This window comes from Alexandromys fortis, unplaced genomic scaffold (assembly GCF_014885135.2).
Source record: "Alexandromys fortis isolate MF-2015 unplaced genomic scaffold, M_Fortis_MF-2015_v1.1 scaffold_23, whole genome shotgun sequence".
Lineage (NCBI taxonomy): Eukaryota > Metazoa > Chordata > Mammalia > Rodentia > Cricetidae > Alexandromys > Alexandromys fortis.
The window spans coordinates 8754739-8778765 of record NW_026067907.1 but is presented as its reverse complement, the minus strand read 5'-3'; the positions used below and the strand labels follow the sequence as shown (position 1 = coordinate 8778765).

The 24027-nt window shown below is 42.6% G+C and overlaps 1 protein-coding gene across 2 annotated transcripts in view; it reads left to right on the top strand.

Moving 5' to 3' along the window:
• Positions 1-24027, top strand: part of Prkn (parkin RBR E3 ubiquitin protein ligase) — a 1135485-nt gene that overhangs the window by 424828 nt on the left and 686630 nt on the right. Inside the window, exon 4 of one of the 2 annotated variants that reach the window (XM_050135903.1) lies at positions 8297-8415. In XM_050135903.1, coding sequence (XP_049991860.1) covers positions 8297-8415 — 119 coding nt within the window. Of the gene's footprint in view, positions 1-8293; positions 8416-24027 lie in introns of both variants that reach the window. The other variant, XM_050135902.1, reaches the window with a different exon arrangement.

Below are 24027 nucleotides of genomic sequence, written 5' to 3'. Positions count from 1 at the left end.
CATTGCCTCCAGTTCCAAGCTCTCCTTTCTCTTCCCCTTTGTTTCCATATTAGCAGTTAACAGTGAGGGCCTGGACTTTTTGGTGAGGTTGCAGTCTCTTTCCTTGGTGTTGAGTGAGATGTGCCTAGACATACTTGTGTCTTATTGTCTTCTGTGTTGCCCCCTGCTGCCCACATGCGGCTTCTGAAATGAAGTCTCTTTTAAAGTTAACAAAACCAAAAAGAGTAGGCCCTAGTCATGTTGCCAGGTCTTCATAGCCACAGGTAGCTACTGGCCACACAGCATGTGCATGTGTATCAGGTGAGACAGATGTAGGAAGGCCTGTATGGTGGCAGAGTTCTATTTATTGTTTTATATGATACTTTAATATGTTCATGTAGGATAAATACCTGTCCTGTTAAAATGACTCTTTAGGTTTTAAGCCATAAATTTAAAATGTCCTTAAAGTGATAGTTGTTAGGGTTGTACTTATTTACAAGTACCAATGTAAATCAACTTTTTTCTTTGATTTTTGAGATTACAGTGATATCACCTCTCCCCTCCATTTCCTCTCTCTAAACCCTCCCATATATTCTTCCTTGTGTTCTTTCAAATTCAGTACATAATTTTAAAAATAAGGACTTTATAAGCTGTGAACGTTACTAAGGCCTTCAGCAGTTTTTTTTTCAGACCAAGAAAAAATATAAATGTAACGAGAACGCTTGGTGAGTGGTTGCGTTTCTGAGATGAGAGTAAACCAGGGAAAATGACAGAAGTAGACCGCAGAGGATGGTAGAAGCCAGTGGTCAAAAGCATGCACCCTTTCAAAGGATCTCGGTCACTGTGGTTTTAACTTTTCTGTAGAGATAAAAATAAAAGCTCAATGAAAGCAGTATCTTATACTTTTAAAAACCATTGTCTAATGGGTGAACCTTCATAGCATACAATGAAACACTTGTGTCAGCTTGTATGGCTTGGTATGAAGGTGTTGAACATCGTGTGTGGTCAAAACAGCCTCTATTTTCATCACATTCACTGTGTAGGAATCTGTCTTTGCTGCATTTGTTTACTGCTGACATTTCCTCACAAAAGAGGGAGTTGTGGGTCAAAGGACGCTCACCAGAGCCTCTAACTGCTCCTTCCAGTCATCTTCTGCCATAACTGCACATAGCCTGATGTATCCATCTAGTAGTATCTGCATATACAGGTTGGAGGAGGTTAATTGGGAAGGGCACTACATTCATGTGGCTATAGGACAGTCATCTCTACACTGACTTTCTAGCTCAACTGCTTTGGGGTACCCATGCTCTATAAATAAGCTCATTGCTTCCTCAGCATGACCTTTGGTGGGATTAGACTTTCGTTTGTCTTGCAGGTCTTATAAGGAAAAGACAGATGTTACTTACAACTCTCTGGGAACAGAATTCTCAAGACAGGAAGACAGAACACGACCATCACCATATATTCCAACAATATTTTAGAATTCTTGATATAGACACAAGTAGTTTAGGTTACTGTAGGTTCCAAAATTTTTCTGAGAAATGGAGTTTCCTGAGATGCATTCTTTAAAAAAGGCATCGCCAGTCAGGTGAAGTTTAGAATGTGCCCCCTCTTATCTGGCCTCTCCATGGAGACTCAGAGTTTCAAGATGTCACCCCCTGTTGACAGAGGTTTCTGTCCTACCTGGTCCTCCAGTCCTTCAGTCCCAAAGAAAACACACAGAGGTCTACCTTAATTATAAACTGATTGGCCTATTAGCTCAGGCTTTTTTTTTTATTAACTCTCAAAACTTATATTAGTTCATAACTCTTGTCTTTAGGGGTTTTCTTTGTCTTTGAATCTATCTTTCCTGTATATCTCTATTTTTCTGACCACATGAGTCTTTAATTTGCTAATTGATATGGCTAGGATTAAAGCCATGGCTTTTATGGCTGGATCCATCCCATTACTTATCTTTTCTCTGAGAGTCTAGCCTCATGGTAGAGGTACTGGCCGGAGCCATGTTTATTGCCACAACTCTATGGCGTTTCAAGATCTCTGCCACCACCAAAAAGAATGCAGTCAGCTTTTCATCAATACCATTTAAGTGTTTCATTGCAGGATGACTTAAAAGGTTTTGCAGCTAAAGCTTAAAAGTTTTGCTGCTAGAGTCAGGAAGCCACTCTTTTTTTTCTTTTTTTTTTTTTTGGTTTTTCGAGACAGGGTTTCTCTGTAGCTTTGAAGCCTGTCCTGGAACTAGTTCTGTAGACCAGGCTGGTCTCGAACTCACAGACTCACAGAGATCCGCCTGCCTCTGCCTCCCGAGTGCTGGGATTAAAGGCGTGCGCCACCACCGCCCGACTCTTAAATGAGAGCACTTGCCTCTAGCAAGCAGAGCACACCCGAGAAACTGCCACTATCAAGAAGCTGTGCTTAACTCTATTCTTTTCTATCTAGAATAACTTCCCAACCTCTCTCAGGTTTTTAAGTGGATTTGCTCAGCCCCACTTTGGATGCCAATTTGTTGTAATCACACAGAAACTGTATTAATTAAATCACTGCTTGGCCTATTATCTCTAGCTTCTTATTTGCAACTCCTATATCTTAATTTAACCCATCTCCATTAATCTGTGCATTACCATGAGGTCGTGGCCTACCAGCAAAGTTTCAGTGCATCTGTATCCAGTCCTGGCTTCATGGCTTCTCTCTGACTCTGCCTCCTTTCTCCCAGCATTCAGTTTAGTTTTTCCCACCTAGCTCTGTTCCCCTATAGCTCTGCTATAGACCCAAAGTAGTTCCTTTATTAACCAATGTTATTCACAGCATACAGAGGGGAATCCCACATCACCTTCTTTTTTCTGTTTAAATGAAAGGAAGGTTTTAACTTTAACATAGTAAAATTACATATAACAAAACAGGTATCAAGGAAGAATTACAGTTATAATATTTATATCCACTTTATCTTTTATCATAACTAAGAAAAGCTATAACTATCAATTCTTCGACTCCATCAAAGACTCCAGAAGGATATAATATTACCTAAGTAAGCAATAAGTTCATTGTAAGCAATTTCTAAAACTCTAGATATGACATAGACGTCTTGCTGCCTGGACAGTCACCCAAAGTTCTTCTGTACCTTTGGGGCATTCATCCTCAGCCTACTTGCCCATAGTATTCAGCAGACTTTTCCACAAAGCAGGAAATTTCTAAGACAGTTCTGCCCATATTGGCAGTTTTTCAGTCATATTTTTCTGTGTCCTGCAGAATGTTCTAGCAGACTCTTTCATAAAGCAGGAACCCCCAAAGGATCATCTCACCTTTAGGCAAGTACAACAGTCATTTCTCTGTGGGTCCTACATGTCCAGTTCATCAACCAGTCCAGGCAAGAGCAGTTTCTTATCCAAATGGCTAACCAACTCCATAAGGAGCCTCTTTGATGCCATCTTCCTTTTGAAATAGATTGGTGCTACCAGGAGCAGATGTGTCTCACTATCATGAAAAGTCTCAAGTTGTTAAAACATCTGTAGTCTTTGAGAGGTTTGAAGACTGCCTATCCATCTGAAATACATCTCTGTACATCTGGCAAATCGAACTAACATGAGTACAAGCTAGTCTATTTTAGATGATTATCTGTTAATCTATATTGCTTTATTATACATTGCATTTTTAAATGAGCTGCACAAACACAATACCTTAATTAAGAGCAGAAATACATATACACAGTATGACAAAATTGATCTTAAGTTTGTATCAATAAACCAAGATCCATACCCATGCAAATCTCTATGGCATATCCCCTTTTAAATATAAATAAATATGTGCAAACAATATTTTAGAATTTGGGCATAGTTCTCTAGACTTCCTGATGATTATTTTGGGTGAAGTAATTTTTTGAAGGTGTTCAAGGTGATCTTTCAGGGGATCTTGGTCCATCAAACCCATTAGTCTGTAATGAATCCACAGATTCTCATCCTCTGTGGAAACAAAATCAGAACTTCTTTTCCAAAGCAACATATTCTTAGATCCATATTTTGAAATCAAGATACCTTTAAAATATATATGTTGGCTTAGCTTAGCAGTACCCATAATCAAATGTCTCTCTGCCATCAAAAAATGCAAAGAAAACACAATAGTATACACATAATCCAGCCTCCCTTTGCATATTCCATCTTTGTGTGACTTATTTTTCTTTACTCCTTTTAATCTATGACTGCCTGTTCTCTGTCTCTTTAAAGACTTTACCTTCTTTTCTAAATCTCTATACTCTTTTCTTCTCTCTCCCAAACCTACATACATTTATCCAACACTGACTCATTTAGAGTTCTTTTATATCTGAATCTGTCCTATTATGTATCTGTAATTGTTTTCTGCCCAAGAGTGCTTCTTAAACTGCTAAGTGCTTCTTAAAATCTTAAGCTGCAGCATTACTAGGGTATATACAGTACTTTCTGCTTGCTCTGCACCATCCAACGTGGTTGAAGTCCGATCACCACCTCTGCAAGCCATGAGCATTGCCCCAGTTTTAGGCACACAGCAGCTCTATGTTACCATTAAACAAGGTGTAGTACATTGCTAACAAACCCCATTTCAATGCTCGGTCTCCTAGGGGAAAAAAAAAAAAAAAAAAAACAGAGGTTGTGCTGGCAGCATTGCCCAGAAAGCCAGCATTTCCAAAACAGCATGGCTACTGTTGAATCAGGAAAACTTCTCTTAAAAGAGCTGTTGCATGCTTTCAGCAAACAACAAGAAGGTGTGTTAAACTCTGTATTTTTGTGCCTAGAATTCCTTTTCAAGCTCTCTCAGGTTTTTAATGGATTTTAGATGGCCTTGTGCTGCAAGATTTTGCAGCTAAAGCTGAGTCAGAAAGCCTCTCTTAAATAAGAGTGCTTGCCTCTTGCAAGCAGAGTCCACCAAAGAAAATGTTGTTATCAAGAAGTCATGCTTAACTCTATTCTTTTCTATCTAGAATAACTTTCCAAGCTCTCTCAGACTTTTAAGTGTATTTGTTCAGCCCTACATTGGCATGCCATTCTGTTGACTGAAGTTTCTGTCCTTCCTAGTCCTTCAATCAAAGAAATACACCAAGGTCTACATTATTTATAAACTGATTGGCCCAGTAACTTGGGCTTCTTATGTATTAATTCTTATAACTTATATCAGCCCATAATTCTTGTCTGTGTTAGCCATGTGGCTTGGTACCTTTTTCAGGGAGGCAGTCACATGTTGCTTGCTCTGTGTCTGGCTTCCTTTGTGTTTGGGTGATGACTGCGGACTGAATCTTTTTTTTGCCCAGAATTCTCACCACTCCACCTCTACTTCCTGCCTGGCTACTGGCCAATCAGCATTTATTTAAAATACAAGTGACAGGGTACAGACCATTGTCCCACAGCAACCCCCAGTTGCACAGTAACAACAACACCCCAAAGTTCTCAACAGCTTTCTGAGTTCTGCCGTGTTACGTAAAACATGGTGAACCTTAGCTTATCAGTCTATGGTTAGAGGTGTTAAATAGACAAATTATTTTAAAACTTCTGTGGTTTCGTGTTTTAAAAACCCTTACCGTCAGGATGCTGGAGGATTTAAGGACAGCCATCCTTAAATGTTCAACTTAATGATGAAGGTTGCAGTCAGAAGTATGTATGTGAAGACTGTTTATCTCTCTGTGGTATAGATATATGAAGATTCCCACCAAAATGACTACAATTGATAAGCTATAATAATGGTATTTAACTTATATGCAGTTTAAATATTTCTGTATGTCTTAGCTTATTGTATGAAAAGAAGTACATCCTGTAAACATGAGCTGATTACGTTGGGTAATGAAGGAGAGACCTAGGGATTAGAACAAAAGATCTTGAAGGTCCAGAAGGAAGTGGGAATGGGAGATGACCCTTAATGACTAGCAGTGCTGCCTCCCTGGTGAAGCTTTTGAGGACTCTCACAGGATCACCCTGCTGTTGTCTCTGGAGAGATGACTCTGTGTGAGAGTATGAGCTGCAGGCTCTTCAATCAGGACAATGGGAACCCTGCCGACAAAGGTATGGGGCATTTGCTCTCATTCCTGCCCAGTATAGTCCAGGCCACAGCAGGACACAAAGCAACCTGCCCACTGTAAATTGTGTCACACTGCCAGCAAGGTAGGGAAGCCACTCCGTGAGGGGCTCTCATGATTCACCTGAACAGGCCTCAACTGTTTGCCGGAATGGAGCCAACAGCTTGAAATGTGCTTCAGCCAGGACTGCCCTGACCTTGATCTCCCTTAGACTGGCTATTAATCGGCTGACTCCGGGTAGCAAGGTGTAATGGATTGCGTGTCATCCTGTGGACTTCCAGGGCACCCACATGACATGCTTCATTTTGTGTCTGGCTTCTCAAGGACTCGGCGAGGGTTGAAGCATGCAGGGGTGGAAGGGCTCCTGTCTTCCCCTGATGCATCATTAGCTGAAACAACACCACAGACATTGCTGTTGCTATGCAGGAAGGGAAGAGGCTCCTCGAATACTGAGCACTTGGTAATATCCTCTGCCCATACTGCCCCTTTGGGAAACTTTGGCTGTTCTATCACCCATTCCCTATTTTTATTGCTTAAGTTTCACGGAGAGTAATTAAAAGTGTGAGACTCGATTTTCCCCCACTGCTGATAAGTTTTAACAGTGAGGAAACTGGAAATCCTTCACAGGGTTAACACAGGTCAGAGCTGTCACAGTTCCTGTGACCTTTTGGTTGTCAATCACTTATTATGTTATAATTACTGTAACATTGACTCGTGGCTGTGTTTCAATTATGATCTACATATATTTCATGTAATAATTATATTTGCTGATAACAATGCAATGTTCATAGCTTGTATATCTTGCCCACAAGGTACTAAAGCCATAGAGAGGTGTCAAAATAGACATTTAGCATCAATACAAACATGTTTTTTTTTTTTTAGTCTGTCTTCCCTTTCACACTGACAGCTAAGTATTCATCACTGAGGAGGGGCCACTGTAACATGTATTGCAGATGCTTCAGAGTGCTCCTTATTTTGTCATCTGTCTCACAGAGTTTTGTCAGATGCAGAATAAGGCTGAGTAAAGAAACATCAGGGTCTTCTGGTGTTTTCTCATTATCTCTGTGTGTTTCCAGTCAACTATATGATATACATTTGAGTGACCAAAACTTTTCAATCATGATCATAAGAAATACTTATTCTTCCTAGATGCTTCTGATGATTATTAAAATATAACACATTTACATCATGACAATCTTGTATCCTACCCCCTAGCAACAGTTAGATAATGATCAAAACTTAACAAGTAAGTTGGGGAACTTAGTAATTTAGAAAGCAATCATTGTACCCTAAGAACTTCTAGTCAGTTCTTCACAGACACAGAAGCATCAGATACCCATGAGCTTTCCTTATTTTAAGGAGTGGCACTTTGAGCTTATTGACACTTGAGAGAAATTATTTGATTAGATCGATTTATTTTATGTTCACCTTTTACTCTTGGGAATACTATGCTGGAATGGCAGTTGTCCAGCTAGAGAGAGTCTGCCCTTCTGCACAGGCTGCACCTCTGCACAGACTGCACAATTGCACAGATTGTAATCCATCTGCATAGGCTGCATGTGTGCAAAGGCTGCAGTTCTGCCAAGGCTGCACCTCTACCCAGGCTGCACAACTGCACATGCTAAACCTCTGCACAGACTGCACATCTGCACAGACTGCACAACCATCTGCCAAGGCTGCACCTCTGCAAGGCTGCACAACTGCACAGGCTGCACCTCTGCACAGGCTGCAGGACCCACCAACCTCCATGGGGTTTGGGGCTCATGTATTACTGAATTTTGTCAAGTGTTCCCTAGAAACCCGACAGCTGTGATCCAGTCATGCATATCATGAGGAAAGGCTGACTTGGCTGTGCAGATACAATTCTAAGAGGAAACAATCTTGAGTCTTCACTGCTGTGTACAGAAGCATGAAATAGAATTCAGGGCTACAGTCTCTGCCTTTCCCAGACTTGGAATTTCCTGTCCTCTTCCCAGACTTCAGTAGCAAAGAAGAGTTTAATTTCCCAGTGTGCAAACACTCTGGCCAGGCTCTTGGCAGCAGGCTGTATACTCTGATAAGTAGGTCACAGGGCTGTTGGCAAGAGGAGAGGACACCATCCTTTTCAACATAAAACTAAATTTTCTAAGTTTCTATATCCTCCTGGAAATGTTCATCCTTCCAACCTCACTGCATGTTCCCGTGGAGTTTGTTGTGTGGCTTGCCTCTGACAGGTTTTGATAGAGGGTGTCTGGGCTCATTTTGGACCAGCACTGACTGGACACTCTCTCTGCTTTCTTCCAGCAGGTAAACCTACCTACAACAGCTTCTATGTCTACTGCAAGGGCCCCTGCCACAAGGTCCAGCCTGGAAAGCTCCGAGTTCAGTGCGGCACCTGCAGACAAGCCACCCTGACCTTGGCCCAGGTAAGGAGGCAAGGGCAGTGTCCTCAGATGGCTGCTCTTGCCTGTATTAATAAATCTGTCTCTGTGGAGCCACCTCTCCCTGTTTCTGTTCGAGCATCACCATGTGGAAAGTAAGATGTTCTTCTGAGAGGTTGTGATTGCTGATGGCATTCAAATTTCATGTCAACTATAGCGTCCCTCTGAGCTTACTTCTGCTCTGTAAATTCAGCTGCTACATAGCACAGCCATATCTCCCTGACACAGACACAACACACATACATACACACATATGCACATACATGTGTATATACACACATATACACACACAAACACCCCACACACACACACATGCATGCACACACACACACACAATCTACATCTTTTTTTCAGCTCAGGTTTGCATAGAGCCTAGTTATAAAAGTAGTAACCTCACAATGTGAAGGGGTTATTTTGTGGAAGAGACTCTGAAGGGATTTGAGAACTGGAAATGTGCTGTGTTCGGACTTGTGTGGTGCGAGCTGGGCTACACATGTAGAATACACTAGAGGTCCGCCTGGGAACAGTCCACTGAGGTTGATGGATTACGCGACAACTTTCCGCTAATAGTAATAGGAGTAAGGGCAGTTGTAGAGCCCCCGTGTCTGCACAGAGAGCAGTGGTACCAAAGTGAGCACTGCCACACCTGCTCACCTTCCTGCATCCTGGCCCAGATTCGTCCTCATGTTTTCAAATCACTGGGAAGAAAACTGAAAGGATGAGCACCAGTGTGCGACTCGGGCCATTCTCTGACACTTCAGTTCCACTGTTTGTGAATGAAGTTTGGTGAAACCGGGCCACCTCCTCCGTGCCTGTTGTCCGTAGCTGTGTGCATGGACACGGGCAGGATCGCTGCTGGAGCCCGAGTATTCATTTGAGAAAAAAAAGTCTCTCAGCCTTTGATAGAAAATATCAGAGCAGCCACTGAGAGGGTTCCATGTGACATGTGAAGTCCTGCGTGAACGTGTGCTGTTGACGTGAGCTGGCCATGTCAAGGACTCCAGTGCCTCAGACCTGCTAGAAAATGTCAAAGCCTTCCTGTTCATGGGGAGGCGCAGAAGGACAGTAAAGTCTCTTTCTGTCCATGTACATATGTTGATAGTGTATACAGAAGATGTCTCCAACTGCTTTCTCCATCCCCGGATATTTACAACCTGAAGACTGCTCCTACCCAGAATAAACCTGTTCCCTCGATCTGCTGTGCACCATTGCCCTGCCTCCCTGTCTATCTGTATGTAATCACCTCCACGTTTAGCTGTATACAATGACTCTCCCACCCACTCTGTGCAACGTATATGATAAACACCCTGAGCTCCCAGGATCCTGAATCTTCTCTGTCAGAGATCTCAGTCCACACATAGTCCAGCCTGTCTATGTGTCTCCCTGAGTTTGTCTTTTCTTATTCTCTTCCCACCCCAGTCTGGTCTGCCCCAGGAGCTATTCCGGGTATTACAGTAGACTGGTATTGATGAGGCATAGGGCAGTAGTGTTTGGAACATCTGATTATCACAGCCATGAGAGCAAAGGCAGAGAAGCCCAAAGTCCAAGGGAGTCAGTGCTCAGCTGGGGATAAGTACCCCAAGTACCAGAAGGAGACCCCAGTGAAGAGGGCTGCTCAGAGTTTACTGCGCAGGAGATAGGGAGTCAGGGAAAGTTCTCATCAACGAGAATTTGGGGATTTGCTTAAGATCTTGAGAACATACTGTATAAAGGAGAAACCGTGAGTCTGTTTCCTCAAACCTGTGATTCAGTGTTTACCTAAGATACAGTATTTTTAACTAAATAATGAAATCCCCTGAGAAGCCATATCATTTGATCTGAAGCTATTACGGTAGACCTTCTCTAGCAGGCTCACTGAACAGGAATCTTGCGTCAGAGCAGGCTGCGTGGGTCCAATGGGAGTGTTCTTCCACCTCCTCCTCTCCTTTGCTGTTCTTAAGTCAACACATGGCCTCTTTGTGTGTCCTCAACCTGATGGCTCCCAGTGGTGAAGGTGTCCTTCCTTCCTGGTGTGTCTTAATGCAAACGGCAAGAGCGATTGACCTCTTCGTGCATTGCATCATTTATTGCATCACATCCCTCTAAGTGTCATTAGTAACCCCATGTTTGATTTGAGAAAGCTGAGTCTTAAAGAGACCCGGGAATTTACCCATGAAAACCAGAGTTTAGGCAGGCTGAGTGTGAACACAGACTGTTTTGTTTATATTAAGCTCTGAGGATAGTTTGCTCTTTTTCTCCATACAAATGAATATACACCTAAGGACCATACAGACAACACACAGAACTCAGGCGGGTGATAAAGTGTGTAGTTAGGTCTGGGACGGCAGGGGAGGGAAAGATGCTGGGGCATGGAGAGGCTCAGACTGTAACACAGGCTTATAGACAGCAAGCTATAGAATAAGACCCACAGTAGCTGAATGTTCTGTTTTGATTTTAATCAAGATAGTCATAAGTATATAATTTTATAAGAAATTTGTCATTTGAAAAATGTGCTTTATGGAGGACAAATAGAGAACAAAAATAAAACCCCAACAGAAAAATAGCAAAACCTTGTGGCTTCTGTCTCCATATATCCAAACAAAGACGAGCATGGTAGACACTCCATGGTAGGATGCTGATGATGACCAGAGCCTGGATGAGATAAGGATCCAGTCAGAGTCAGAGAGGCACTGTAGCGTCTGGTTGAAAAATGGTTGTGGAGCCAGAGTGTCCCTGGAGCACAGCCAGTTCCTTGTGTCCTGCCTTTGTCAGTTTGGGGACAATTCTTCACTGACATGACAGGATGTATCTTTGGTAGGGAGATTATGTCAATATAAAGAATGCTTAAGACAGCATTCAGGACACATCTAAAAATGTCAACCTCTTTCCACCATCATTCTGTCACCGTCCACACACATTTTATCTACTTGTGTGTATGTTTGTTTGTGAGCTGCTGTGAAAATCTAGGTTTTGGCGGGTTCCTTTCAGAGAAGAGATGCTCTCTCTACCTCACTGGATCAGAGGCAGCTAGGATTTCAGCTTCTCGGAGCTTCACCTTCCTCTAAGAGGAAGTCCCAGCTTATGATTTCCAGGACCATTTCCGAGAGCCATGTGTGTCAGTCCAGAGGTCTCACTCCGCCCCATCTCGCCTGCTGTCCCCAGGCCTGCCTGAGATGTCCTCCGTGATCATCACTGCTCCAATTCTCCGTCTGCTGTGCACCACTCCATCTGTGTGCTTTACGTGGTCTGACAGCCTGCCATCAGCTCACTCTCTCTTACCTGTGCACCACAAAGCAGTTCATGTTGAATGTCGGTTCTGTTTCTGAGCTTTCATAATTGACTTCGTAGGACCACGCCCTTTTTAAAGCCTTATTATGATGTGTTGGCAACAGTTTGATAGTTTCCCTACTTGGGTTCCTTATCTATATTTTCCTCTGATTTTTGTGACACATTTACAAAGTGGTAAGTGTCTAAACAAGAGAGTCCAGTGTTGTTCCTCTTCAACTGTATTTCAGAGGTAGTGGAACTGGTCCACAGCAGAAGAGCTCCGATGCTTTGGTCTGTTGTTGAAATGACAGTTCTCACAGGACAGCTATGCACTCAGTGGCAGGCAGTGGAACTGCTGCTTATCCTGCAGGTCAGGAAGGGTGATTTCTATATAAATAATAGTCACCTGTTTGGTTTCATTTTCCAATTCTTCATAAAATTCAACAGTTTATGCAATGTTCTCTGTTTATAAAAATTGGAGAATATGATATCATAAGTAGGTGACCAATTGCAATCAAGTAGTGTGTGTGTGGTTCATTGAAGAATATCTGCAAAAGTATTCTTGAAGGAGAAAAAATAGAATCATCTTAGCTGAGTTACTTTTGAACATGTGTTCATTTCTCTTGTCTAGAGAACCCTGTCTGCAGAGTGGTGGCCTGTAGCATGTCTTTGTGGTCACCTCTACATGTCTTGTCGTTATTAGATATTCAGTAATGATGCCAGTTCTCCTCAACTCTACCTACACTGGACATGTGGCAGCAAAGGATCGTTCACACATTGGTTTAAACCACACTTCACCTTTCATGTGCTGCCCCTAATAAATGGACAAGGAAGCTGGACATTAGCCATCTCTGTCCTAAGGGGAAATTGGAGTCTGAGGTTTTGACATGACCTTGCAAGTGAGTTGAGAATCAGCTCACACACCAGGTTCTCTACCATTTCCAAAACAAAATATCCCTTTCATTTCACGGTGACCTTGCCCAGGGTATCAACTAGATGGAGATCATCTTTAGAAGTGTGAGTGCTCGTTGGAAAGCAGTGAGCACAGCTGATTGAAAACACATGGCAGGCATTCAATTTCCCAACCACTGCTTCAAAGATTACCCACTTGGGGCCATGCAAGAACGAGATAGGGGCGAGCACAGCAGGAGCTGCCCTGTGCATTGCTATTGTTTCTGGTTGTAGTTTTGAGAGGTTAAATGGGTAATTTAAAATGACTCATGCCACTGTTTCAACAGTTTTCCTAGGACCTGCTCTTGCTGTCCAAAGCAGTCTCAGAGACCTTGAATGCTCTGGCTGAACGGGGGACTTTAGTTAGAGTAGCTGCTGATAGGGAGGGCCCTTTTGCTCTGAGGGATCCCCTCGACTCCCTGCAGATCGCCAGTCTCTAGTCTAATCTAATGGGATCGCTTTCCATTGAGTGTGAAGCATCACATCCACCCTCATCATCACTCTCAGCACTGCGCACATCCTAGGGGATGTCGGTTTCCTCAAGAAAAGGACGAAGTACGTCGTATGGTGGGAAGAAACTGACTTATCCAATTGGAAATAAGCTTCAAATATACCAAAGGTATTTAGAGAGTCAAGTCATTGTCTCCAATAGCACTCGGAAGACAGAGCAGATGCAGCCAAGAGTCAGGAGAATGTGCCTATGTGCACATACTGCCTTGGGATATTTGCCTGCTAAGCCCACTAACACCTTAGTTTCTGATTAAAGCTACACATAGCAAATCTCTCCAGGGTTACCGGCATTATCCACCACTAGAATCTCTTTGTTTGCACTCAGTTTGTTAGTCTTAAAATTAATCAGAAGCCGGGAGATTACTGCAGCCAAGAAGTTTGGATGATATTTCCCTACAATCACTATAATTACTTTATCTCAAAAAGAACTTTATCTCTGCCACCCTAATGAGATAGTCTGCCTCGGAATAGCATTAAAGCTAAAAGGTTTCTGATGAGAAATGGTGCAATAAATAGAATAAGATGTAAAGTGCCTGGCATGATGGATTTTGTTTAAAATTGGTTTATAGATTAGGCAAAATTTATGTGAGGAAATTTATTCAGAAATATAGTTAAAACGTGTAATCATTCTTAAATTTAATATTTGCTGCAGATTAATTGTTGGTCAGGAGTCTGCTTGCCTGGGAAGCTATGCACATCTTTGTAATAAATTGCAGTCTTGGGCTTATATCTAAGCTTACTTCCTTTCTAATGTCAACATCTGATGCAATTGTCCCCTCTTTGTGTCTTGTCATGTTGACTGTCAAGTGTTTCAGAGATTCGAGAGTGCAACCATGATTCTGAACACATTACTGCATGTCTCTTGAAGTCTTTCTGGGGTGTATTTTGTACAGCGACGTGGCAGTTATGCCTGCATTCCATCTTGCTCAGTGTTTGCCAGGAGGCCTCCACGGAAGATTCATCTCCTGGCAGCTGCAGCATCCAAGCCAGTGAACACAGTCAGGTCCAGAGTCTGCAGAACAGAGGCTGGGCCAGTGCTGGGTTCACCTCCACCTCTCATCCTGCAGTTTTTTCCCTGCCTGAGCTTTCTCATGCCTCAGAACTCTTGCCCGCTGACTTTTGCTGCCCACCCACTTTCATTGTGCTCTCCATGGTGCTGATCAGTTTTATTTGGTGGCCTCTTAAGGGAAAAGACAAAGAGAAAACAGTACATAGTGACCCAGGAAAGCACATAGATCGTGGCGTGTATATNTATATATATTGTGTGTGTGCGTGTTACTATGTTAGGATTAGGTAGAGGAGGCATTTATAAAGTCTGATTTTGGTGATTCACAGCACTCTGAGAAGAAGCAGCTTCTAGAAATGGTCACAGGGCATACAGATAAGAGATAAGGCATACACATAGAGGGCATGACCGGTGCATGTGCTGGACGTCTTGAGTTTTCAGGACATCTTAGGCTTGTTTTAGTGACTCTTGGTAGGTTCTCCAATTTCTAACTGTGGCTCTGCTGGGAGAAACTGCAGTGAGAAGAACATAGAGGGGATGGAAGGACACAGGACAGGGGAGAGGGTAGGACAGGCAAGCGGGAATTTCACCCATTTCTTGTAGTAAGATGGGCAAAGCTGGAGCCAGCACACACGTTCAGACTGGGAAAGAACCGAGTGCTCTGGCCCCAAGGATCCTAACTATTGGATACCAGAGGTTCACTTACATTTGAAACCAGACAAACTATGGATAGTCTTCACTACAAGTAGATCCCCAAATGGAATGGGATATAGCTAAGCTAATTATTTTTATTTAAAAAAAAAAAAAACAGCCTTGGAATTTGAGTTCAGTGCCCTCTACCTCATCCGTTCTGGGACAGTACTGCCCTCTAGCTGGGACGTTTGTGTGGTGATCATGACAGAGGGAAATAGGTGAGTCAGACCAGAAAGGGGTGAGATTGTCTGACAAAGGTGGAGCTCTAAGTGCGTGCGTGTGTGTGCGTGTGTGTGTGTGTGTGTGTGTGTGTGTGTGTGCATACATTGGTGGAGAGAGGTTCAAACACAACCTGGGACCCCCCACACACACCTAGGGTGTGATGCTGACACATTTGGGTGGGAGGAATCAGCCCCCTCTTTGGAGCCACAATGATAGCTGGAGTGTAGCAGGTGAAGGGGTATTCCTGGAGAACCTGGGTCACTGTGAGTTACAGAACTCATGCTCAGAAAACCAAAACTGATGAAATGAGGGAGATGCCACAAACTGAAAAGGAATTGTTTCTCTTTGTGCTGGAACTTCATCCGGAAGAACATTTAACAGAATTATAAGAGAAGAAATGGAAAAGAAACAACTGCCTATTTTAATCAGTAAAATGTTATTTTGACTTAAAAACAAGCTTAAGAAATTGGTACAGTGTTACCAGCAGAGCTGTTGGCAGTTCTCAGTTGTCCTCTTCTCTCCTCTGTTGTCTGAATCCGCACACAGGCTGCTTTCCTGCATGCCCATATTTCACAGCCAAACATTTGTTATACTGCAATGTTATTCGAATTGATTCCAATTAATCCAACCCTGCAGAAATGATGTCAATGTTTCTAATTCATTAACTGTTTAATCTGATTAATTATTTTCCTTTAGATGCCAGTGGCAGTTGTCATTCACTGGTGGCTCCTCCTCCTCCTGCACTTCTGTGAGCGTTTAGTTTTGCAAACTCTAAGGACAGGAAGGAGTAGAAGCACACTGTCATGGCAGAAGCAGATATCCCCAGCCCAGCTTTTAACCTGCCCCAAAGAAAGACTCAAACACTTCTGAGAGGCCAACCCAGAACCTCTGGGTGGTCACTCACAGTTCCTGCTGTGATACCTGCCTGTGCTCCCAACACAGGGTGGCCACTCACAGTTCCTGCTGTGATACCTGTCGGTGCTCCAGACACGTGTTTCTATACAAAATTCTCTAAGCCATAAGCACGAAATTTAAATCACTACTTCTGAAAAAATATGAATACTTTCATATATGTAGGAGTTAAATTCATTATTTCTTCTCAGATACATGGTCTTATATGTTATAAACGATTAGTTTTATGCCTATGACTTATTACTGACTGTGAACCAGAACCTGAACTCAGTATTTTGCCAATCTCTATCTGTTAGCCGCTATATTTGAGCAGTTCTTTTTCTCCCTTAATTTTCATATCTGCCAATCACTATTTCAATGAGGGACCTAATCTCTATGTGATTTGCTTTTGAATTAGAAAATAATAAAATATGTGTAAGTTAGCAGTGATATGGATTTATTGATTTATTTAATTGGAAATTAGAAATAAAATTACTTAGAATTTTATTTCTCATACAGTAGGATATATTTAAAACTTTTATGATGGAAATATTTATTGAAACCACCTATAATGTTTTGATAGGTCACAACCTATGGATATGTCTAAAGTATAAGGAACAGACAGGGTTTTCTATAGGAAAACCTCCAGATCGTGTATTTTAAATTGCAGTTGCAGGTACTTTTTAGAAGCCAGTTTTCTTTGTTTATTGGATCAAATGCTGGCTGCTGGCATTAGTAGAACTATAACAGAGGTGACCCACAAGGACAATGCTGTTCTGTCATCTTATGTGGCTGCCCACTGTCCTTCATGGTGCACCTTCGGGTGTCTTGGTGTCACATATGGGTATGAGGCAGGGAAAGCTATTCCGTTTTGTTTAAAATAATGATGGCAATAATTCTCAAAAATCCTCAAGCAGGTTCTTTGATCCATTTCACTGTTCATAACTGGGCTATGTCACCAGTGACATTAGAAACCAAGTATCTTCCAAGCAGAACTAGAAGAGCTTTGACTGGCCTCAGCGGATCTCACTGTTCTCCTTGTTTGTAATCATGAGTTCCCAGTCAAACCAGAGCTCTTTAATAAGAGAGAAGACGTGCTGGGTAGGAGTTAGTTGCAAGAAGAAGGTCCGCCTGTTCTTCCTGGCTGCCCAGCTAGCTTAGCCCCGAAATAACCAGACAGAAACTGTATTAATTAAATCAATGCTTGGTCCATTATCTCTAGCCTCTTATTAGCTAACTCTCACATCTTGATTTAACCCATTTACATTAATCTGTATATTGCCACATGGCAGCGGCTTACCAGGAAGGATTCAGCATGTCTGTCTCTGGCGGCTCCATGGCGTCTCTCCCTCTGCTTTTTTTTCCTCCTAGAATTCAGTTCTGTCTTTTCCATCTACCTAAGTTCTGCCCTATCAGCAGGCCCAAAGCAGTTTCTTTATTAACCAATGAAAGCAACACAAAGACAGAAGGACCTCCTACACCGGGAGTGACTAGTGGCAGCCATGTTGGTGATGGGAGTTGTGTAGCAGTGACTTGTGTCAGCCATGTTAGTGATGGGCACAGGTAGCAGTGACTAGTGGCAGCCATGTTGGTGATGGGTACTGGGTAGAAGTGACTAGTGGCAGCCATGTTGGTGAGTGCATAGTTGTTTTAGATAAAGTTCCCAGATGCACAGATTTCTTTACTGAGTAGAAATTTTGCTCTCATATGCCATATTTGCATCAATACCTTTACTCTGGCAATTTGATCAGGCTTGGGCTTGTTCTGGTGAATGAGAAGCCACTGCTTTTCAGGGGTTCACTGTACACACAGTTGTGACTGCCTGCTCCTCTGCAGAGTGAAATTGATATAGTATCCATTTACCACTTAGAAGCTTTATCAAGAATTGGGGAAAGAAAAAGCAGATCTTTAGTGCCGAGGGCTAATTTATTTGTTCTTTGCTTAAGAAGTAAATTACTTCAAAACCTCACCAGGGAAACCTAAACAGAATTTAACAGTCTTGTCCCAGACCATAGTAGATCGTTTGCCAATGTTTTGTTAAAAAAAAAGGGGGGGGAGGAGAGCCTATCACCCCACACTAATAAACTGTGGGAGACAGGGGAGTCCATTGAAAATGCTGCCCTGGAATTAGGCAGGGCATTCAGCACAGGACGGAGATCTGTCTGCACATTATTTTATAAAAGCCTTTGTACTCACACATGCATGCCTTTCCGCCTGGGAATATCAAGCTACCTGCATAAATGTATCATTAAAGCCAGATGGGAAATGGAGAGGTTAATTGACTTTACTTGGGTCACACAGTGAGAAGGAGACTAAGCTGAGAATTAATTCCTGGGAACGGGAATGCAGCTTCTCCCTGAAAGCTCCTTCGCTGTGTTACATGAGTTTTCTCACCAGGGCACAGGGAGAATTGAGACCTGTTCTTTAGCCTCTTCCCCAAGAGTCAGCTTTATCCAGCTGCACTTCTAAAGCAGATCAAGTCTCAGCAGCGGGATAAGGGGTGGAACATGAGCGTCTCCTTCAGTGCAGTGACAGGGCTCATGTACCCAGATAAATGAAATCATGGACAGGGGAACGGTCACAGATTAGGAATTTTCAAATGACTATCCAGCCAACTTGATCTGCTTTAGTGTGCCATACCAATGAAGCCAGAACCTTTGGTGTTAGCCAGTCAGCAAGGCCACAGGCATCTCTGAATATCTTTAATACCCTACCACTACTTACTGGTGTGCTTGAACTAAGGGTTCTCGCAGACATCTCCAATCATTGTATTCCTGGCCAGTGTCGGAATGACTCCCGATTCTTATGCACTATAAATCATCAGTTGGCCGTGAGAATTTCATATTCCTTTAGAAAACCACTCTAATAACTATGCACTGACCTGCTGCCTGTGAAGTGACCTGCAGTTAAAATAATCAGATATGGCCAGAATTGGAAACTGGCGTCATCAATTTAGAGACAGACAAGTTCCCCTTTCCCATGATAGGCGAAAAACCTGAGGAAGTAGGCCACTATTTAAAGTAGTTGTGGCAAAGTTCAGTGCAAGCAAGTGTGACATAACCTACAAGTTGTATAGTGTTGCTGTAAGCAGATAAACTGCATGAATAGAAACGGAGAAAATGAGATACAAGTTCATAAGACAAATAGAGTGTGACCAAAAATCTAAAACAGAACTTGTCCCTTGGGTGCCTCTGTATTCATTCATCACAAGATTTAGTTCCAGAAGTATTACCTTGCCTGTCTCTGTACCCAGCATAGTACACAACATACAGAATGCATTTGTAAAGCATAAAGAATTAACAAAGTTTCATAGTCACTGCTTGCCTTGGCTTATCTGTAATCTCTGATCAGAAATGGTTTATGTAGTCATCCACTCTGAATCTCCAGTCCTGATAGAACAATGTTGGGTCAAATGCTAGCCGACCTTCCGATGGAGAAGCCTTGCCTCAGTGATGTGCTGGTGTACCTCCTCTTCAGTCCCTGGACTTTCACTGCCTCCCACCACAGCTTTCCCTGTTGCCCCCTGAGCTTTCAGGGACGTCTTCTTGGGCAGAGTGGAACATGGTCTAGTTGTAGTTCTTCCCCATTCTCTCTGGGGAACACCAGTGTGCTTTTTATTTAGATGAAACTTGGGAACACAGGCTAGACCCGACCTGAGCTCACTGACCAAGATCAATGTGCCATATAATAGCTGTATCATGTGATTTCCATCATTCCAACAAGTTTTCCCCCTTTTGATTTAAAATGAGGTTGCTGTCCTGTTAAGGCAGGATGTAGCCAATCACAGTGCAGACTCCCCCAATGCCTCATGCTTTTTCTCTAAGCCATCTTAGTAGGACAACTTTTATACACACTGGTTGGTTGGAAATCACTCCACGTGCCTAGCAGGTGGGTGCAAGGGAATTCTCTGCACATCTTTTACTAAGATCTCAAAACTGCTCAAAAAATTAAAGTCTATTCCAAATTATATACCTTTCTTTGCATTTGTGATTTGCATATAGAATCTAGACTTCTTTTGGCTGTTAATATCTGCTGCATTTGGTGCTCCAACTGAAACCTGAAATCTAACAGTATGCTATATAAGCTAAATCTGTAGAACCTTTAAGAGTTAAAATATATTTTCACTCTCAGCATCTTTCTTGATATGCGAATCATGTGATTTTTGGAAAGACGGGCATCACAGTGGCCATTACATTACCTAAGAAAAGCGTACGAGGCTCTCAGGCAGAGCAAGGCCTGCTAAGGGGGCATCATTATCTTTAGCAAGCCATACTTCTTAGCCTCCCTGAGGCATTTAGAATGTTTTAGATGTACAGGATCACTGCCATTCTCTCCTTCTAAGACGTTCTTCTGTTTCCTTTGATTTATGTTTTGGAGCTCCTATCTTTGCTGGGGCCATGGTTGCCACTGACATGTTCTTTGCTTAATGTCATGTTATAGCTGTTCCAACCATCTATTAAATTCCATCTCAGACTATGGAGATAATAAAAGCTGAAAATGAGCTGAAATGTTGGACCCCTGATAAGACAGAGCTGCTGTCCTCTAGACTAAGTTAGATGCAATAGTCTTTCCTGGAGATAAAAGGCTTTCCAGTTATCTTATCATGAAGGATGCCGGGAATACTAGAATCTGGCTGTCCTAATGTGAGTGCTGGTCCTTTCTATTGTTTGCTTAGGCAAGAAAAATAACTTTTAATAGTGATATATAAGTTTCCATTTAGAATAGTATGTTCAGCCATGAAGTTTTATTTCTTTTATTTAGAAAGCTGTAATTTTGAGGATGTGACTGAAGATGAATTGGTCTTGACATTAAGTTCTATATTTGAACCTAACGTGTCATTTGCTGGGAAAGATTTTTAAATTACGCAGTACACCTTTATCCAGCACAATTTAGCGAGCACTGGCTTTCAAATGACCATGTATTATATTGAGTCTGGAAATTTTGGATGAGCTCAGAAAAAAATCTATAACATTGAAAAATATACTTTATGTGAAATATATGATAATTATTGTAACAAATTGAGGAAAATGACCATTTGTATGTTCAGAAGCAGAATCTAATACAGATTTCACAACAATGCCCATTTCATTTTTATTGAATGAGCTTGTATTAAGGTTATAAAGGGTAGACAACCTAGACCGATGGTGGTGTTTTGCTTTAATTATAAGTTTATGTGTAATGGCCTTAAAGTAGATGCTTCGTGTAAGGGAGAGAAAACGGGGGAAATTTCCTCCTGCAAGTTTCTCAAGGATTTACAGATAAGCCCTGCTCAGTGCCACCCATTCTGCTTCAAACACATGAGCTGATGAATCTTCACAGAAAAGTGGGGCAGGCTCAACGCAGAGGGCCCGAGAAGCCTGAGCATGGGATGAGAGGCAGCCAGTTGGTTTATCATTTTATACCGGAGGAAGTGAATGTTTTCCCTGCTCCGTTTTGCTGTCGAGTGTGATTTGGCTGATTAGAAGGGTAGAGTAGAAAATCTGAGCACGTGCATTAATTGGTACAGCTTGGTGTACAGTACTGCTGAGCCGTCTAGGATGGCAGCCACCAACCACATGTGATGCCTGAGGTTTTAATAAGTTAAAACTAGAGAAAAAGAAAATTTTGTTCCTCACCACCGCAAAACTCAACCTGGGTTTTGAGGTAGAAGTCCACATTATCTATAGGATCTTCTTATCTCTCTCCTCTCCATAGTCCCACATCCAGATAAGGGCCTCCTTACCAGACTGTTAGAGGTCTTCAATGGGAGAGCACCCTGTGTTCTCAGCATGTGAAAGCCCAGTGCAGTAGCCAGTGTGGAGCTGGGTATCTAGGCATAAAACCTTATCATCCTTGGGACTCTTGATTGTAAAAAATGCTATTTTTTCATGAAAGCAGGTGTATATTGGTCCACTGCTCTTGTTATTTTTCTTTAATATTTCTTTCTTCAAATTGGCAAAAAATCACGCAGATTAGTTTTTCAAATATGTTGAAGAAACTGGCAAAAATGACCTAATTGGTAATAATAGATTTTAAACATAGGTGAGAGAGAGTTTTGGTGGGCTTTAGTTTTTGAATATTTCAAATGATGCAATAATATTACCCTGTAAATTAATTACAGACGAATACATTTTGAGTTAAAATTGTTGAAGTTTTCTTTAGGAACAATTATTGCAGTTCATCAAAACATAAGCCTAACTTCTCTGTGAGCCCATGCAAGAGGTACATCTGCCCACACAGGTTCCTGATAGAGCTGGGAACTCATAACATCTGAGAACAAACAGCATCCAAGTACTGAGTCTTTCACTGGCCAGCTTCCCTGGGGCTGCCTAGGAAGAGAGTGCTGAGAGCATTCCTCCAGGCATGTCCAGACTTGTGGACATCCTCTGAGTCTCCTCCTAGAGCCATGGCTCCTCCAGGCTCCTGTGGGTCATGACCTGTTCAGGTCCTGTTCAAGGACTGTGATGGAGCAGTGTAGTTCAGAGGGATAAAGCATACGCGAGCATCTCCCAGACACACTGCAAACAACTGCTTTTCTGGGACCATGACTGACACAGAGGTGCTCACTGGGATGCAGCAGTTGCTCCACTTTGGTCTACTACTGTCTTCGAGGACTAGGATGCCCTTCCTTGGCTTACCAGAATCCAGGAAATGTCCCAAACCTTGCTGACAGATAACAGAAGAGCTTCTAACACAGGAGATACATCAGGAGCAATGTCCCCGAGAATGAAGACATTGTCCACTAAGAGAGAGACTGGGACAAACAAGCAGGAGGTGGTTTAGGAACCCTGATATAGAAAGCTGTGGATTTTCTCAGTGTTCCATTTTCCCATTGTTATTCTTAAAAAACGATTAGAGAGCTGCTGCAAACGGTCCCCGGGCGGGCTGGCGGAGGGAGCCCGCCATGAGGGCGGCTACAGGAGGGCTTCCTTGGCCCACGGTGGCGGCAGGTAACAGACGCGTAAACACAGGAAATAGCCATAAGTATTTATTAAGGAAGGGGGAGAAAGAAAGACAGAGAAAAGAGATAAAAGGAGAGAGGAGAGATAAAAGAAGAGAGAGATAGAGAAAACGCGTGTGCACGCTAAGGAAGCAGAAAGAGAGAGAGGGGTCCCAAGATGGCGATGGGCGGGTCAGAGGTTATGGGAGTGGGCGTGGCTAGGGCAGGGACCCAAGAATATCACCCATCAATGTGAATGTTGATTTCTTCTATAAAGGCAGGAAACTTGAAATCAATAGCTTTGTTACATACAGTGGCGCTTTATCTGGAAATACTGGCTCTTGATGACCAAGTTGCGACACAAGAAAACAGTCCCATGTCCCAATATGCAGGCTGCCAAGACTTAACTGTGTGCTTCAGCGAGGAAAGGAAATGCTGCATGCTCCTTGCAAGCTCCTTCAGTCTTCGAGAGAGGCCATCGCAAAGGAAACTCTAGAGAGCTCCACTCCCACCAGCTGTGCCCCTGCTGTATGGAAAGCTATGCTTCCATTCTGTTTGTTGAGTTGTGGCTGGGTGATGTCTCCGAATCCAGCATTTCTACCCCAGTTGCCCAGTTCTATGGTAGCGGATGAACTATGATTTTATGTCTAATCCCTGAACTCTAAGCAGCTTCCCTCTCTAAAGGCTGCAGCTTAGTGGATTTGCAGCAATCAGCTAGAATTACCACATCATAAATACAGCAAGTAACAACTCTGAGCCATCCCAGTGTGGGACGGAAACCAGCTGAGGGAAAGAAAATATGTAAAGCAGACACAATTTGCATAGAATCCTCTCCTTTCTCACTCAATTATCAGTAAGACAATGATCAGTAACTCAATTATCAGCAAGATGGCAAGCTAGGAGGTTAGACTGCTGTGGTCATTTGTTCATGTTCTAAAGTAGATGTCCCGTATCTGACTCATTACCAAAACTGAAAAAATGTATTTTCAGGGTTCTGATAATAATATGACCAAGTTCTCTCCTTGGATGTATGACCTTAAGTGAGACCTTTGATGTTTTGAGCCTCTTCACACCTCTAAAATGAGAATGTTTGATCAGCAGTGGTGGCAAACGGCTTTAATCCCAACACTCGGAGGCAGAGGCAGGTGCATGTTTGTGA